The following is a 13,282-nucleotide window of genomic DNA, read 5'->3' as shown; positions in this document are numbered from 1 at the left end:
CAGTGTGGCTAGAAACTGGTGGCTCACAGGAAAGTTCCAGGCCAGCTGGTGCGGGGGAGCAGGTTAGCGCCCTTCCTTCTGTCCTGTGCTCCCGGAGGTGAGCCGTCATGCGTCGGTCAGTGCCTGTCTCCCCACAGAGGCCACGAGGCCCATGAGCCCGCCCAGCCTCCCCACAGGCCCCGGGGTAGGGCAGGAGCCCCTGGTTGGCTTCAAGGAGCGTTTTCCTCAGCACAGTGTTTGCCTTCACCGTCGTCGTGAGGATGGGGTGTCTCAGTCAGCAGCGGCCCTAGAACAGGGTTGGACGTGGGCAAGCGAGCGGTCTCCCAGCGGAGGCCTCTCGTCCTTTCCTGTAAGATGCGTCCGAGCGCACAGGACGGGAGGCGGGGTTCTCAGACTCGGGGGCCGGTGGGGGAGCGAAGCTCGGAGCTTGCTGGGAGGCGGAGGAGCACTAGGCCCTGCGGGCGCGTGGCCAGATATGGAGCGCCGCGGGGCCCGTGACGCCAGTGACGTGCGGTAGCTTTGTAGGTCTCAGACAAGAATGCACGTAGAGTCCCCGGAGTCCATGCGGGCCACCTTGTGGCTGCAGGGCCGCCGCAGTCCCTAGCACTCGGCAGCTGGGGACAGAGCCTGCAGCCCAGCCTCGGCCGCTCGGGTGGAGAGGGCAGGGCTGCTTTGGGGAGACCAACGCGTCGATGTTCCTTCACTTTGCCGGCGCCGCCGTCCCATTTCCATGCTTTTCCAGCACACGCGCCGGTGCCTGCATTTGGGGGGGTGGATGCCAGGCTCTGTGCCCACTGGGGTGGGGCCGAGGGAGACGAGCCTGAGTCGGAGGGAAGGTGGGCAGTGTGGATTGTGCCATTCTCGGGTTACCCAGGGGAAGGGCGGCACCCAAGGGAGATGGAGGGCAGAAGCTTAGCCGCATGGTGGGTGTGCTGTGGGGTGGGGCGTGGGAAGGCAGAGCCTGCGAAGACCGAGGCCCTGGTGGGTGTTGGGTCTGGCGGAGCGCCCATGCAGCTGGATTTGAGCCTCTGACCACATCTGGCTGCTGCCCAGGCCCCGGAGTCTGTTCAGAAGCTGGTGCCAAGCTGCCTGTCCTGCTTTCCTGCTGGCTCCTTCCCTGACCCCCAACGTGGCTTTCAGGGTGGCTGCCGTAGGCTCAGCAGGTGCCCGAGGGAGGCTTGGTGCGAGCAGAGTGTGGGGAGGCCATGAGAGCCGGGTCATGAGAACCTCTTCCTGCTTGTGCTCCACTCTCTGAAGCTGGTTTTCAGAGACTGGCCCGCATTTCCGCACCCGTCGGGATTTTAACCCGACTTTCCAAGTGAAACCTGTTTCTCTCAGATCTGGCTGCTCTTAAGCGAGTGTCCTGACTTGGGACCCGTGACCTGTGTCCTGATCCCCAAAGACACGAAGCCCTGTCTCAGGCCAGACTGTCTACACGCCACGCCATCACTCGGTCCCATCGTCAGGACGGTACCCAGGAAGGTGCATGAAAAGGCCTCTCCAGGCCCCTCACCACAAAAATCTGTGACAGACATTTTCAGTTCACAATTCAAAACTCAACAGCACGTTTCTTTGAGCAAAATTTTATACAGACAGACAAGTTTCAGGTCCGATGGAGTTGACTGGACCGTCTCATGAACAGACCTTCCCGTGTCAGACCGGCTGTGCCTGGCTCCGTGCTGTGGAAGTGGGCGCTCATGAAGCCGGTACACCTGCCTTTGGAAGGGGCCCGGTTTCCTCCGCTCAGGTCTGGGGTGTCCCCTTCTCCCTTAAAAGTCCCTTTCCTGCCAGCCCCACAGTCGGGGTGGCAGCTGGGCACAGTGTATGCGAGACCTGCTGTTGGACAACTTTGTTCTCTGAGAGGTCAGGAGAATGGGCAGAGCGTGCAGATGAGCTCTTCCTAGGACTCAGTCTTTGGCCAGAAAGAGTTTAAGATTTAATATATGGATTTATTTAAAAATATAAATATCAAAAAATAAATAATTTAAGATTAGATTGAGTGCCCCTTGGTCTTCCCACGTACAGACCCACGTACAGAGGCTATCTTTAGGAGCCATGGTGGGTGATCACAGGCTCAGCCCCAGGAGAAAGAAGAGATCTAGAATGTGGTGGGGACACCCGAAGCTTTGTTAACGCTATCTGTGGCTGACGCTATGTGTGCCAATGGTCTGAAATCACCAAAACCAGAAGAGGGCAGGGAAATGGTGTCATGGCTGGAGGGGCTGGGCCAGGTCCCCAAAGACCAGAGGCAGCCCAGAAACAGGCCAGGCCTTCTTGTCCCAGTGGGGCCGTGGGAGAGCACTCCCTCCTTGGAAGTCAGCTGGCTCTGGCCTGTCCAGCTGGGCCTGGGCTTGGTCCTCGAGCACCGGTGGGACGGAGACACGGAGCAGCTCACCAGCTTCAGTACCAGGACCCCTGTGCTCAGACGGAGAAGGGCACCTCCCAGTTAGCACTGCCGGGGCGGCAGGTCCACAAGGTGAGCGCTGCCAACATGAGCTGTGGGCGAGCGAGCCGCTCCAGGCCCCACCACAACCCACCTGGACACCTGCCCCGAGGGACCACACGTGTGGCGTTGCCGGCATGGGGCCTGACGCGGGCTGTGGCGTCCGGGAGCGTGGCTGGTTCCATTCCGGGCACTGGGGCTGTGGTACCGCCTGGCCGGTCTTCTGGCCTCCCCGTGGGGTTCTTGGTAAGGAAGCAGGTCAGCCTCGAGCATTGGTCCGTCCGCAGCCCAGAAGCAGGAAAAGTCCCACACAGCAACCTCTTCTGTCTTTTTAGGGGCTTTTGGTCAAGTGACCTCCCACGTGGGTGACAAGGGTCCTCAGGCGCCCTCAGGACACAGTGCAGATGCTGCTCGAGTGCTGACCCTTCAGCGCTTGCTGCCTCTGGATCTCTTTGGAAATGCGTCTTTTAATTCCTATCAAGTACAGTTCTCTGTCAAACTTGCCGGCAGCTAGTGGGATGCTGTGGAAGAGAGGGGGTCAGCTGGCAGGGCCCGGCTGTTTCCGCGGCCTCTGGGAGGTCAACTCTGACGCCTGTTCCCTGTGGGCCACTGGGACCCGCTGCACACTGCAGCGTGGCCACCATCCACGACGAGAAACCCCTCCGTGACCCAGACCAGGCCTGCTGCACACGTGGCAGGAAGAGCCGGCCAGCCCCGACCCGGGGCGTGTCGCCTGTGTGACAGCCACTTCAGATCAGGAATCCCGTTCCCCTCCCCCCGCCCTGGGCCGTGAGAGCGGGACATGTGAGGACATGTGGCCGGGGTACTGACTTGTCTCTCCCCGGCCTCACTTTGACCCGGAACAGGCCGTACACGGGGCGGTGGTCAGATGTCTTGATGCCTGGGCAGGAGGAGTACTTGATGGGACAGATGTCCCCCTTGTGGCGGCTCTTGTACATAACCCGGTCCTGTAGAAAAGAGCCCACAAATGGGGGCCCCGATGCCCCCTGGTTTCTTGGCCTGCGGGCCTGCGGGCCCAGGGCACCGACCGGTGTGTGGGCACTGGGTGCGGACCAGGCCGAGACAGCAGCTTCAGGCCTGAAACCCGGAGCCAACCGCGGGGGTCCCGCCACAAGCAACTCAGCCAAGTGATAGCATGCAGATTGTGCCTCGCTGTCCAGGGACCGGCAGCCGACCCCTAGGAGGGCCTCCGTCAGAGGGCACCGCCCCCAGCCCCAACAGCCTCCAAGAGCTGTGGTCGCTAGCCTGGGGCAGCTTCGGCCCGAGTCTGACCGCACCCTGCAGGCTCAGCAGCCCCCAGGGCGCTGCCCGCTAGCCCGGCCTCAGTCCGCAGCCTCCAGTTCGCCCCAGACCTCGGCCGCAGAGCCGGGCTGGCCCCAGGGGACTGCTCACCGTGTAGGAGGGGGTCCTCTGCTTGGAGGTGGTGTCATAGGAGTCCTTCCCGATGTCGAACTTGTACGATGGAAGGAAGTGGATGTCCGGCTCCTGGAAACCCTTGAAGATGGACCCTGGAACAGTCCCAGCCCCGTGTCAACCCCACAGGCCATGCCTTCTCGGGGGCGGGGAGCCCCCACCCACCGGCCCTCACCTTTCTTCATCTCCTGGGTGAGCTGGTCATGCTGGAGCAGGGCAGACACCTTCTCCCCCAGGTCCTGCTTCAGGATGGCCTCCACGGCCATGCGCCCGCCACTCAGACGGAAGTTGAAGTCTCCAAACCAGAACACCCCATCGAACCGGGTGGTAACGTCCGCTGACCAAATGGGAAAGCACGTGAGCCCAGCCCTCCCCGCGCTCACCACGCCTTAGCAACGGGGACTGGTCTGGTCGGTGTCCTGCCAGAGCCACGTGCACGTGCAAGGACCCCCAGGGAAGGCGCTGCCGCCCCGGCCTTGGGAGGAGCGCCCTGCGGCCTCTCGACAGTCAGGCTCACGCTTCTCATTTCCCATAGCAACAGCCATGCGGGGACCGCGTGACGGCCCACGCTCACAGGAGCCCATGCTTCCCACAAACGCCGCCTCCACCAGGGCGCTGCCCCCGTGGAGCAGCCGGGAGGCAGGAGGGCCCGTGCGGGAGCGGGGAATGCAGAGCCGGGCTGGCGAGGCCGGGCTCCTGGTGAACGCCGGCCGCCGAACGGGCTGACCGCCCCAGCTCGTGAGGAGCCCGCTGCCAGGCCTCAGGGCGGTCTTTTTCCTGTTACCTGGTGACTTTCTAGACTTTTCTGACCTTGATTCTTAAAAGCTCCCAAAGTCTACTTTCACTGAACTACCTGGAGAACAAGGCAGAAGCACGTGGAAGGGAGCTCACCGGCGTCGGAGCGGTAGGGGCTGGTGTCGGGCACACTCTTGGGCAAGGCCAGGCCCTGGACGGTTCTGCTGTAGTCCAGCAGCCGCTCGCTCACCTTCCCGTCGCCAGCTGGGAGAACAGAGCGTGGGGGCCTCTGCAGTGGGGCTCGCAGACACAGGCGGCACCCGTGTGCGCTCTGCCCCCCAGCCAGTGTACCGCCGGGTGCTCCCGGTGTCCGCCCCACGGCCTCCTCCCCGGCGCCCACCACGGAACCGGGCACGACCGGGCGACACCGTCACAGGTAGCAGGGCCTCCGCCTTCCAGGCCCCTCCCGGCGGCGACGGGGAGCGGTGTCCCGCACGCCTGGGACTCACAGGTGAAGTGCGACGTGATAAAGAGGAGGGAGGTGCCGAAGAAGGTGAAGCTGACGCCCAGGGCCCCCTTGGTCTTGATGTGAGACACGATGCGGGTGGTCACCGTGGAGCTCTCCACCTCTGCGGGACAAAGTGGGGTGACACGGCTGGTCCTGCTCACCCTGCGTGCCCCTGCTGCACTGAGGCCGGGGCTGCCCCGGGTGGTGGCGCGGAGCATGGTGGCCCACCTACCTGAGCAGAACCAGATGAGGTCCCTGCGGATGAGCACGGACATGTAGAGCGCCCCGTGCGCCGCCGAGTACAGCGTCACGTAGCGCGGGCCCAGCGTCTCCTGCAGGCGCGTCTCCCACTCCCGCCTGTGGACGGAGGCCGGGACAGCCTGGGAAAGGGGGCTGGAACCCCCAGCCCCGCTGCCCCTCACCCTGCAGCCCAGAGAGCCCCGCTGTCCAGCCGCGTCCTGCAGGGTGAGTGGTGGGCAGACAAGCAACACGAGGGCCCCAGACAACCTTGTCCATCTCCAGTACTGGTCCCAGGCCCGTGCTCTCTGGCTACTCTGGGGGCCTGGAGCCCGGCCCCTTCCCCTAGGTCGGAGGCACCTGCACGCGGCAGGCCTCCTGCGGATGCCTGAGGGGGGCACCCGAGTGCCAGGACGCTGCAGACCTAGGAGCCCACGCAGGGGTTAGGCTGTAGCCGGGGCTCCGCTGCTCTTCGCGGCCTCTCCATCAGTGATGCGTCAGCAAGCGAAGCTCTTTTATTCTCAGCTCTCGGAGCTGCTCATGGGCCCGGAGGTGGCTCTGGCAGGCAGCCCTGGCCCCTAAGGCCCACCTCAGCGCCGTTCCCAGGGATCCACGGGGCTGACGGGCTGGGCAGACGTAGGTAGGGCAGGGGTGCTCCCTACCTGTCGGAACAGCCCTCCTGGACCCCGACGACGTACAGATCCTGGGCGTAGTCTGCCTCGGCGGGCAGCAGGAGCTCGTCCAGGTTCGGGGGCAGCTCCTGCAGGGAATCGTGTGTAGCAAGGGCCTCCTGCGGGGCCAGCGGCCCAGCCTCTCCCACAGCCCGGGACCAGCATGGCCCATGCGACGCCTCCAGGCAGGCCTCCCTCCAGCCCAACTGGTTACCACCATGCCTGCCTCTGTGCCCCGCACCACCAGATATGCCCTGGGTGGGGAGGTGGTGCTGCCCGGGCCGGGTGCCGTGGCCCTGGACCTGAGCGCTCCTCCCCGTGGCTGGATGTGCATAGCCTCCGAGCCCTCAGGGCCCTGGACAAGAGCGCCATCCCCTGGACAGGCCCGGTGGTATCCCTGGGACAGTGGGCCATCAGCCCGGGCACCTGCCTCCTCCTTGAGCGCGAGGGAGAATCACTTCTGTCTCTCTCCCGAGCCTGTGTTGTTGGGACTCCTGGTCACTCAGCCCAACCCTGAGCAGGAGGTGGCCCTGCCTTGTTTCCTCCCCAGCACCCGTCCCCCACGGCCAGCCCGGGCCACCTCGTTGTGGAGTGAAGGTCCTTCTGTGCTGCCACCGTGACAACCACCGTGTCCTTTGCTGCACCCTTTGGTGCGCCCATAGTGCAGGGAGCCCACGCCCAGCCCTCAGAAATCAGAGCACCCCACATACAGGGGATGGAGACCGCCAACCCAGGACAGTCCTTGCCGTGGGGAGTCGTTCCAGGGAGAGACGGCTGAGCTGGTGAGAAAGCCACCAGCATGGGGTCCAAGCGGCTCCCCTGAAGCAAGAGCCAGTCCTCTGGCTTGTGCAGTCTGGCCCTGGGCGACTGGTGGTCAGGACACAAAGCAGCCGTCACAGCAGAGTGGCTGGAGGTCTCCACTGTCACCTCCACACACAGGTGGCCGAATGAATGAAACCCAAAGTGACCCCAAGGTGACAAGAACCAGACCAGGCCGCGTGGGCTCACCGACAGCCACAGCCGGTCCGGCGGTGGGGGGTGGAAGGGGCGGCGGGGGGAGGTTGTGCATGGGGGTGGGGGCCCCAGGGAGGTCTCTGTCCCCTGCCCATCTGCTGGGAGCCACAAGCTCCCCAGCAGACAAACACGTGTGTCAGAAAAGCACATCCTCCCCCAGCAGGCAGTGGGGAGGTGGGTGAGGCCGGGGCCTTCTGGGTGCCCCGGCTGCTGGGGAGAGCCCAGGCAGACCGTGTGCGGCCGACAGCCCTGGGAGAGAACCGGAGCGGGAGCAGGCGGCTTACCTTCTGGCCCTGCATGTTCCAGGTGGCCACGAAGAGGGCCATGCTGCGGTCCGGGAAGTACCGGGCCAGCTCCTCCGCCCCCATGAGGGCTCCGCTCGCCAGGAGACTCCCCTCCAGGTAGCTCCTGCGGAGAGTGAGCAGCCGGGGTCGAGGATCCGAACAGACGGACCCAGGTGCAGGGGACACCGCCCAGCCACACCTGTCACCCCCCCGCCCCCCGTTTTCAGGAGGCTCTCCCAGAGCTGGGGTTTCCCGAGAGCCCGCGGGTCGACAGGGGGCACAGCGCACGATGGTCCACTGCCCTCTCGGAAAACCATCTCCATTCCCCATTCTACAAACGCCGGCACGCATTCAAGTTTTCCATCACGTCCTCAGACAAGCAGCTTGAGGGGGACATCTAGGCTCTTTGCCCTGGACAGCAGCAGCCAGGGGGATGCGTGACCTCCACCTCAGCGTGGCCTCCAGGGACCTGAAAGCTACAGGGGACATGTCCACCCTTGCAACAACCACCGGTCATGCCTGCTTCAAGGGTTCCGGAGCACAGAGTGCGCACGCGCATGGTTCCAGCTGCGTCGGACCCTGGGGACAGCAGCCTCGCGGAGCCCACTCGCGGGGGGCGAGCCTGGGCAGTGATGGAGTGTCACCAGGGGCCTGCAGGCTCGGATGTGTAATTTTCATGTCTCGAGAGACTTTAGACCAGGTTTTTGAACCATGAAAAAATTGTCCTCAGCCAGCGGATCACACAAAGTGTGCTAAAACTGCGCTCACACACTTGTCTAGCTGTGGCCCCCGGACTGTTCTCCTGCACACAGGGCAAGCCCAGCACGCGCACACGGCCTGGTCACCGCACAGGGGTGCAACGCCAGCGTCCCTGCCACCTCTCCTTGCGCGGTGTTCACGAGTCCGCCTTTCTCCAGCTGTCTGGGGTCCTCCTCTTGCTGGGAGCTCCCCTTCCAGAACCTTCTTCCAACCCAGCTGGAGATCAGGACATCCCCAGAATCAGCACCCAGGTGACAGCCACACCAGCCTTCGGTCATTTTGTCTCCGAGGTCTTTTTAGTGCCATCCATCCGCTGCAGACACTGACCACCGATTCCCCGCCCCCCGCCCCCAGTGCCATCATCTGCTGTACACACTGGCCGCGGGTCCCCCTAGTGCCCAGAGGGGAGCTTCATCACCTCCTGAGTGCTGGCTGTGTTAGACTCCCTCCCCCTTCCCTACAGATGCGCCCCGATAAGCTCCGTGGATCCTATCCCTACTCCGGCGACACCATGATGGGCTGGTACCCTGATCTGTCCACGAGAACATCCCTCATCAGCCATCACCTTGATGGCCGCGTGCAAATGAGGGCTCTTTCCACCTTCCGGGGCAGCTGGCAGGGCTGCCCCAGTCCCGTTGTCAGGGGTGGGTGGGGGCCAAGGGGGTTCTGTGCCAAGGCCTGGCAGCTGGGCACTGCGGTGCGGGAAGGCGGTGTGGTGGGCTCCGAACACTGGGGTGGGCCACCGGGCACAGCCCATCACACCTGGCTTCTGCCCCCCATGCTGCCCTGCCCATGCCTGGGGCGCAGGCCTCACACTGGCCGGCCTGGCCCGGCACCGCAGCTTCCCCATGGATGGCCCATTCTGCGGCAGCCTTGAGAAGCCAACCCAGCATCTGTAATGGCCACCCCGAGGACTTTCCAAGCCTCTGATGACTCTTCACCCCAATTCACTACGAAAACCTCACAGCTTAGTCTTGCGAGTAGGAACCCGCTCCTTTGAAGGAAGTCAGATCGCCCGCGAGGCTCGTGAGCCCCAGCTGACCGCTGTGAGCAGAAGGCAGTTCTCCGGAGCCGGGAGGAGCGATTCCCACACCCTCCCTGGGCGGTGCAGGACATGTACCTGATCGTGCCCAGACAGGGGCCCTGCTGCCTCAGCCCCACTCCAGGAGCCCCGGCAGGCTGTGGCCACACCCCACAGTCAGGCACCCAGAGAGCCCCTGCCTCCTGGCCTCGGGGCCCCCAAAGGATCCCCCACTCTGCACCTGAGGGCACAGCATGCTCTCAGGACCCACAGGCCGTGGGGTTAGCCATGGTGGTGCCTGCGGCCTGCAGCACCCTGAGCGCGGAGCGCCCGCTCCGACCGCACCCACGTCCCAGCTGTTTGTGGCCAGACCACGAGCTAAGGGCTGTCTTCACACTTACAAACGGCTGGGGAAGAAAACCCCGTGTTTGGTGACATGGGAAAATGACAGAATGCGAGCGTCAGTGTCCTCACGCGAAGTGTGGCCGCCCCCATCTGCGAGCAGCCGCTCCCTGGGCCCGGCGCACCCCACACCCGCTCCAAGGCACGCTGAGGGGCTGGAGATGGGGTCGTTGCACGCGGATCTGGGCTGAGGGATCCCCACCAACCTACTGCTTGCTGCTTGCCTGAAAGTGGGGACCGAGGAGCCGGTTCTGAGACGACAGTCCTGTCCTCGGCACCGTGTGGTGCGCGCACACGGGTAACCGCAGCTGCGCAGAGCGCGCCACGTGCCCGAAACCCTAGCGGCGGGCCCGGTTCTGGCTGGCGCAGCCATGCTTGCCCCCAGCTTCTCCTCCTTCCTGACAACAAGAGCGCACGGGGGGGACCTCTGGGGCCATGGGGGCGTTGCAGTGTGGCTAGTGAAGGACAGCCACCCGAGAGCGTCCCGGGTTTTGTTTGGATGCTAGAGTCAACGACCAGCGCCCCAGTGAGAGGAGAGACACAGACCCTGGCGGAGCACCGCGTGCGGGCAGAGGCCAGCGGGCCACCAGGGCACCGGGAGCTGGAAGAGCAGGAAGGACCGTCCCCTGGAGCCTCCAGAAGGAGCGCAGCCCTGTGGCACCGTGGGCTCTGACTTGAGGGCTCCAGAAGGGGGAGAGAACACAGTCCTGTTGTTTTAGGGTTTCTGCTTTGGGGTCCCATGTGGCAGACACCAGCACAGTGACCTCCCCACCTTCTGCGGACTCTGTGTCCAGCTGGGCGGGTGCCGGCCTGGTCTGGACTGGAGAGGGCAGCAGGTGGGGTGGTGGTGAGAAGTCTGGTGAGGGAAGTGGGGCCGGGGCCTCACTTGGGGCCTTGGGTGCCATATTGGGGAGTGGGTGGCGTGGGGACCCCCAAGTCGGGGCCTGTGTGTACTTCAAACAATGGGCCCAGCCCAAGCAGGGAGCAGAGGCCTGGGCCAAGTGGCAGGAGTGTCGAGAGCGGTCAGCGGCCAGGCCTGGCACCGGAGGAGCAGGCAGGGGAGGCCTGTTCCAGCCGCAGCATGGGCCCCACAGTGAGGACCCCGGAGAAGACCAGACCTGTGGGCTTGGACAGGCTGGGCTCAGAAGTATCGGGGACCCTGGCGCAAAGGAGAGACATGGGTGGGGGGGGGGAGCGCCTGGCTAGGTTTTTTATAAGCTGTAATAAAGGCCAAATACATTAGCTTCTCAGGTCCCGTGAGGCCTGGAAACCAAGTGTCCTCTGCGGTTGTGGGGCCGATGGGAGCCGATGGCCAGTGGGGCGCACAGCCAGCAGCCTCAGAAGCCTGTCCCGACACACACAAGGGAGAGCAAGCGAGACGCAGAGCTGTGGGGAGAAGGTCACGCACGCCTCTGAACCATGTTTCGTAGCACGCAGCCCTGAGTGGTGCTGAAACACAGAGGGAAAGTTCTGGAAGGCGTGACCCTCTGGGAAGGAGCTGCGAGCTGGGGGGTTAGCTCCACACCTCTACACCGCACAGTCTTGTGAGAAAACCTTTGCGTGCTTCTCGTGGAGGCCGCACGCGAACGCTAAAGCCAAGGCCACTGATGGTGCCCACGCCCCGCCCCCCTGGGGCCCTACCTGGTCCGGACGTCCTTGGCGCGGATGGGAGCCAGCAGGCTAAAGGAGGATCTGGCCTCAGAGGCCAGGGGGCTCGGGGGCCGGCCGGGGCCCAGGCTGCTGTGGGCCCGGAACAGTCTGCTCGGCAGGCGGGCCTTGAGGTCAGCCTGACCCGAGTCCACCCGGTCGGTCGGCCGCCGGGAACCGGAGGCCACCTTCTGGTCCACAGTGGGCAGCCTGGCGGGGCTCTGGGCTGAGGCCCCGTCCCGGTGCAGGACGTCCAGGGAAGTGCTGATCATCCCGGAGATACAGTGACCCCATGAGGAAGGGCTCCCTCCCGCACTGCCCTGGGCCCTGCGGGACGTGGGGATCTCCTGCCAGGAGGCGCTCAGGCAGGGGGCGGAGTCGGTGTGGGCGGGGTGCCTGGGGACCTCGTCCTGTGAGGAGCCCCTACTGGGGCTGGCCCCGCCGCGAGCCGCCAGGTCCTCGTGGCTGCTTGGAAAACGCCGCCTCCTCCACGCCTTCTCGTCCAGGGACAGAGCTCTCTCCAGCCGGGGCCTCGGCGGCGGCTTTGGGGGGAAGCTTGTTGCCTTGGCTTGTGGGTCCTCGTTGCTGATCTGTGCTGGAAGTTTCGGGGGGAGCACTGGGCTCTTCTCAGGGCCCTCACCGCTGTTGGCAGGTGGGGACCCTGGGTGGGCTGCGAGGTCTTTGCCCGTGTTTGGAAGCTGTCCCTTGAGCATTCTGTCTTCAGGCTGCAGATGGCCCTGGGCGGCGGGCTGCGGGGGAGACGCCCCTGAACAGCCCACGCCCTCTAACCTGGATGGCATAGTCCAGGGGCCGGCTCTCCCAGGCTCTGGCAGCCAGCGCCCCCCTCCCGCTGCTGGGGGACAGTTCCCGCTCTGGGCTCCCAGGGAAGCCCAGGGTCAGGGATGCACGGCCAGACCGTGGCGGGCAGCTGCAGAGGAGAGAAGGCGTAGGGGCTTCCCTTTGGGCCCGGGGCCAGCCGGTGGGGACAGGGTCCGTTGCTCCATGGCTGGGAAGCCAGAAGTCCTGCGGTCCCCTACAGGAACCTACAGGAAAACCGAGCTATTAGCCCGGGACAGCCACGACCCCGTGCCCCGTGACCGCTCCCATGGGACTGCAGTGCAAGGAGACCGAGGGACAGGCCGGCAGCCGTCCAGCGAGCACACACACTCAGACGAGTCGCCCGCCGCCCCCTCCCAGGAAGCCACCGCACAGAGGGGACCTGTGCCTTCCTGGGGCTCTGGGGTAGGACCAGGGCAGAACCACAACCCAAAAGTCAAGGCCAGTTGGAGCAGCCTTGGAAGGGGTGAGGGGTCCCCACACCCTCACTGACCTGCGTGCCCATCACCGCCGCTCCTCCCGCAGACCCCGCCCCGAGGGAGGCCCCTCCGCCCGCCGCCGCCGCCGCGGCAGGCCCGGGCTCAGAACCTGCGAGCCCGCGGGGCCCCAGGGCAACGACCGCAGCGCAGGAGGACCCCGCCCCCGGCCCGTGTCCCCAGCCCCCGCCCAGGGATCAACCCTCGCTCTGGGCTCGCGCCCCCGCCCCACCCCGGGGTCGCCCCGCACCCTGGATACGCGTCCCCGCCCCTGCAGAGAGTTACCCCACGCCCTGGACTCCCGCCCCCGCCCCCGCCCCCGCCCCGGCCCAGGGGTCACTCCGCGCTTCGGACCTGCGCCCCGTAACCCCGCCCAGGGTTCGCCCTGCGCCCCGGATCCGCGTCCCCGTCGAGGGGTCACGCCGCGCTCCAGACCCGCACCCCTGCCTGGAGGTCGCCCCGCATACCCGCCCAGGGGCCACCCCGGGCCCTGCACCCGCGCCTGGCCCAGGGACAGTCCTGCACCCACCTCAACGCGCCGCCCGCTCACCGGCCCTGCGGCCGCTCCCCGGCAACGGGCGTCCGAGAAAGGCGGGGCTCGGTCCCCGCAGCGGCCCCTGGCGGCCGGAGGACCCAGCGCACGCCCGAGGGCGCGGAGCCGTCCCCCTTCCCCGCCCTGCAGCTTCCTGGGCCAGGCGCGGGGGCCCCCACTCCGGGGCAGGCCTCCCCGAGGGGCGCACCCCTCCTGCTGTCGGGGGGGGGTGGGGGGGGGGGTTGGGGGTGGGGGCTCCCCAGCCGACCCACCCCCGGCCAA

The 13,282-nt window shown here is 65.6% G+C and overlaps 1 protein-coding gene across 4 annotated transcripts; it reads right to left on the bottom strand.

Annotated features, from left to right (window-relative positions):
* Positions 1-46: 46 nt before the first annotated feature.
* Positions 47-13,083, bottom strand: INPP5E (inositol polyphosphate-5-phosphatase E). 4 transcript variants are annotated; one of them, XR_009406197.1, is made up of 12 exons: positions 12,998-13,083; positions 11,150-12,198; positions 7,327-7,450; positions 6,020-6,117; positions 5,353-5,477; positions 5,122-5,241; positions 4,769-4,876; positions 4,053-4,214; positions 3,857-3,972; positions 3,275-3,411; positions 2,538-2,964; positions 47-2,415 (listed from the first exon to the last, which is right to left on the bottom strand). XR_009406197.1 is itself a non-coding variant. In XM_059410315.1 (11 exons), the coding sequence occupies exons 2-11, from the start codon at positions 11,953-11,955 to the stop codon at positions 2,832-2,834; spliced, it is 1,929 nt and encodes a 642-aa protein (XP_059266298.1). In that variant the 5' UTR covers positions 11,956-12,198; positions 12,998-13,083; the 3' UTR covers positions 47-2,831. The 4 variants fall into 4 exon arrangements, 3 of the variants coding, with proteins under 3 accessions (XP_059266298.1, XP_059266299.1, XP_059266300.1); XM_059410315.1 differs by having other exon boundaries at positions 47-2,964; XM_059410316.1 differs by lacking the exon at positions 12,998-13,083 and adding an exon at positions 12,936-12,956 and having other exon boundaries at positions 47-2,964.
* Positions 13,084-13,282: the final 199 nt, after the last annotated feature.

This window comes from Mustela nigripes, chromosome 9 (assembly GCF_022355385.1).
Source record: "Mustela nigripes isolate SB6536 chromosome 9, MUSNIG.SB6536, whole genome shotgun sequence".
NCBI lineage: Eukaryota > Metazoa > Chordata > Mammalia > Carnivora > Mustelidae > Mustela > Mustela nigripes.
Note: the sequence above shows the minus strand (reverse complement) of the source record. Positions and strands in the feature narration are given on the sequence as shown.

Coding starts and splice junctions, on each gene's coding strand:
- INPP5E (XM_059410315.1), bottom strand. CDS start 11,955: ATGCCATCCAGGTTAGAGGGCGTGGGCTGTTCAGGGGCGTCTCCCCCG. Junction 3,412..3,856: donor AGAGGACCCCCTCCTACACG/GTGAGCAGTCCC, acceptor TCTTTTCTACAG/GACCGGGTTATGTACAAGAG. Junction 2,965..3,274: donor GTGAGGCCGGGGAGAGACAA/GTCAGTACCCCG, acceptor TCTCTTCCACAG/CATCCCACTAGCTGCCGGCA.